At 61.0% G+C, this 3,401-nt stretch overlaps 1 protein-coding gene across 1 annotated transcript in view; it reads left to right on the forward strand.

Moving 5' to 3' along the window:
- Positions 1-2,748, forward strand: part of CNPY4 (canopy FGF signaling regulator 4) — a 3,660-nt gene extending 912 nt beyond the window's left edge. Inside the window, exons 3-6 of the mRNA XM_026663104.2 lie at positions 895-991; positions 1,347-1,469; positions 1,946-2,063; positions 2,294-2,748. Coding sequence (XP_026518889.1) covers positions 895-991; positions 1,347-1,469; positions 1,946-2,063; positions 2,294-2,424 — 469 coding nt within the window. The 3' untranslated portion in view covers positions 2,425-2,748. The remainder of the gene's footprint in view (positions 1-894; positions 992-1,346; positions 1,470-1,945; positions 2,064-2,293) is intronic.
- Positions 2,749-3,401: the final 653 nt, after the last annotated feature.

Genomic DNA, 3,401 nt, shown 5'->3' on the forward strand with positions numbered 1-3,401 from the left:
AGAGCAGGGGGGGCTGGGAGCCAGGACGCCTGGGTTCTCTCCCCGGCTCTGGGAGGGGAGTGAGGGCTGGTGGGTTAGAGCAGGGGGGGCTGGGAGCCAGGACGCCTGGGTTCTCACCCCGGCTCTGGGAGGGGAGTGGGGGCTGGTGGGTTAGAGCAGGGGGGCTGGGAGGCAGGTCGCCTGGATCCCTGTGATGTGACCCTCTCAGCCGCCACAGGCAGCGTACACCAATTGGCTGCTCCCAAAGGCCCGCGCACCCCGGCTGGCCGTTCGCCTCCGACCCTGCTCCGCACACGGCACCTCTTTGTCCGTCCCGTAAACATACCTGAGGTTATTTAACGAGCGGGGACGGGGGGGACCCCAGCAGGGAGACGTCTCAAGAATCTGCACAGCCAGGAACCATAACCTGTGTCCTAGAGCCTAGACTGAATTAACACCCCCCCACCCCGGCCCCGAGCGCTCAGTAGAACTGGGCCCTCGGCATGTCGGGAGTCCCAGAAACCCAATTTTCTTTTGACCCAAATCCCAGAATGTTCTTTGTTTTGTTTTGTTTTCCAACATCCAAAAGCAAATCTTATTATTTATTTTTTAACCAAACCTTGGAGATTTCCATCCAAATTGGTTCAGTTTCTGGGGTTTAAATTTCACCCTTTGCACAAAACCGGTTTGTTTGGGGCAATTTACTTCAGGGAAAATAATGCTGGCTCGAGAGATGCCCCTCCCCCACTCCCGCCAGGATCCGGGCCCCAACGTGGATCTGGACCCAGCCCAGGGCCCCGATCCTGGCTCCAGTCTGACCAGCTGCGATGGGGGTTTTAGACTCAAAGCGCTTTGTGAGAACTCTGATTTGCCGCCCCCCCCCGCAACTCCTCACCCCCCCTTCTGTCTGCCTAGGGAAACCCGACTGGCTGAGGCCCTAGAAACTGTGTGTGAGCAATTCCTGCATTACAGCGTCCACACCGAGCGCCCAGGCAGCCTGCGGTATGCCAAGGTACGGCTGGGAGCCCAGACGCCTGGGTTCTCTCCTGGCTCTGGGAGGGGAGTGGGGGCTGGTGGGTCAGAGCAGGGGGGGCTGGGAGCCAGGACGCCTGGGTTCTCTCCCCGGCTCTGGGAGAGGAGTGGGGGCTGGTGGGTTAGAGCACGGGGGTCTGGGAACCAGGACTCCTGGGTTCTCTCCCCGGCTCTGGGAGGGGAGTGGGGGCTGGTGGGTCAGAGCGGGGGGGGCTGGGAGCCAGGACGCCTGGGTTCTCTCCCCGGCTCTGGGAGGGGAGTGGGGGGCTGGTGGGTTTGAATGGAGGGAGGGATTTGGCAGCCCAGGACTCCTGGGTTCTCCTCTCTCCCCGCAGGGTCAGAGCCAGACCATGAACACCCTGAAGAACCTGGTGAACAAGGGGGTGAAGGTGGATCTGGGGATCCCCCTGGAGCTCTGGGACGAGCCGTCGGTGGAGGTGACGCAGCTGAAGCAGCAGGCGAGTTTGTGGGGTGACGAGTCGGGGGGGCCAGTGGGCTCCGCGCGGCGTCAGGATGAGAACTAGCAGCTGGAAGCCGAAGCCGGACAAATTCCCATGAGAAACGAGCGAGACGAGCTGGGGGAGCCACGTCCGTTACTGGACCGATGGTGGGTGGGGATGACCAGCCCTCACGAGGCTGCTTCTCACGGGTGCATCCCAGGTGGGGAGATCTCGCCCTGCCCCCCATCTCTCTCACGCCCTGGGGCCGACCACACCCCAGATCGTTCCCAACCCGGGTGAATCGGCCTTGGGGCCCGGGTTCTGCAGCACTGGAGGGCGTCTCCTCCTGGGGGCTTCCAGGCCAGCCCGGCGCCTCTCTGGGACACGCAAGCGACTGGTTTCCACCCAGGGGCTGCAGGGGCCGGGGTCTCTGGGCTGGGCTGTGCGGGTGGGGGGTTACTGGGCCCTTCTGACCTTCTCCCCTCTCCTCGCAGTGCGAGACGATGCTGGAGCAATTCGAGGCTGTGCTGGAGGACTGGTACTTCCACCACCAGGAGACGGCGCTGGCAGCCTTCCTGTGCGAAGGGCACGTGCTGGCGCCTGGAGAGAAAGGTGTGTTAAACCCCACCCCCACCCCGCCAGCTCTGCCGGTGTCCCTCACTCCCGACCCACAGCCCCCACTAGCCCAGCCCTGGGCTCTCTGAACACACAGGCGATTTTTCTGTTCTGCCTAATCCCCTTCCCCCGCTGTTGGGTTGGCTGCTGCCCCACCCCAGAGGCAGCTGCTTTTCCAGCCAAGGAGGGCAGGCCCCAGGCCGATTAACTACTCTCTGCCCCCACAGGGTGTCTGAGCGAGGTCTGGACAGGGAGGAAGGGTGACGAGGGAGCCCAGGAAGAGGAGGAGGAGGAAGAAACTATGAAACAACCCAGCCCCCCCACCAGGCATGCAGCTCATGACCCCGGGGAGCTCTGAGCGGGAGGGGCTTGGTACATTGAGGGGGAGGGACTTTGACACTCCTGGATGCCTTCTCCACCCTCCCCACAGGGGCTGGGGGTCCCTGCTGGGGATGGGAGGGGAGTGGATTTTCCTTTTTCGTGCCTTATGCACAGCGGTGGGGGGGTGCGTGGAATCCCCCCCCCCTGCCCTGCCATATTGTCGTTCTGTCTGTCCATCTCTGGTTTTTATACAGAAATGCCGGGTTTATACAGAAATCACCTGCCACCATGAAGTGGTTCTTTTGTTGTCGTTGGCTTGTTCCCATGGGGGTCAGGAAGGCTGGGTTGGGGGCAGCAAGGCAGGGAGAGCTGGGCTGTGGGGGGGTTGGGTGGGCAGGAGGGAGCTGGGCTGTAAAGGGGGCAGGAGGGGGGTTGGGGGGGTCACTGGAGTCCTTGTGGGGGCCAGATATGGTCACTCAATTAGGGTGAACTGCAACGAATGGGGCAGCCAAACCCCCGGAAGCTGGTGGATATTCCAATACTTCGATTTACCAAACCACCACAAAACAGCTTCTATAGTACCTCACTGGTTACTCAGACGTCCAAACAACGTAGTTCCCTTAAAGTGACCCAGCCTCAGGCCCCCAGCCAGGTACCCACGTCAAATACGATGAAAATGTCTGTAAATCGTATTTCATCATATAAAAGAAAAGGTTCTACCAACCCCAAAGGCTCAGACACATCACCTCCCAGGTTAATGAATAGTCCAGATTGTCACGGAGTATGGGGGACTCAGGGCCCTGCACCCCCTGCGTCCTGCGATTCACCATGACTCTCAGCCAGCCAGTAAAGCAGAAGGTTTATTTAGACGACAGGAATACAGTCCAAGACAGGTCTTGCAGGCGCAGACAACAGGACCCCCACAGTTAGGTCCATCTTGGGGTCCTTGGGCACCCCAACCCACCTCCTGGGGTCAGAGCCCTCCCTGCCTTCCAGCCACCTCACCAGCCAGCT

Source organism: Terrapene carolina, unplaced genomic scaffold (genome assembly GCF_002925995.2).
Source record: "Terrapene carolina triunguis isolate 2854851 unplaced genomic scaffold, T_m_triunguis-2.0 Scaffold32459, whole genome shotgun sequence".
Classification (NCBI taxonomy): domain Eukaryota; kingdom Metazoa; phylum Chordata; order Testudines; family Emydidae; genus Terrapene; species Terrapene triunguis.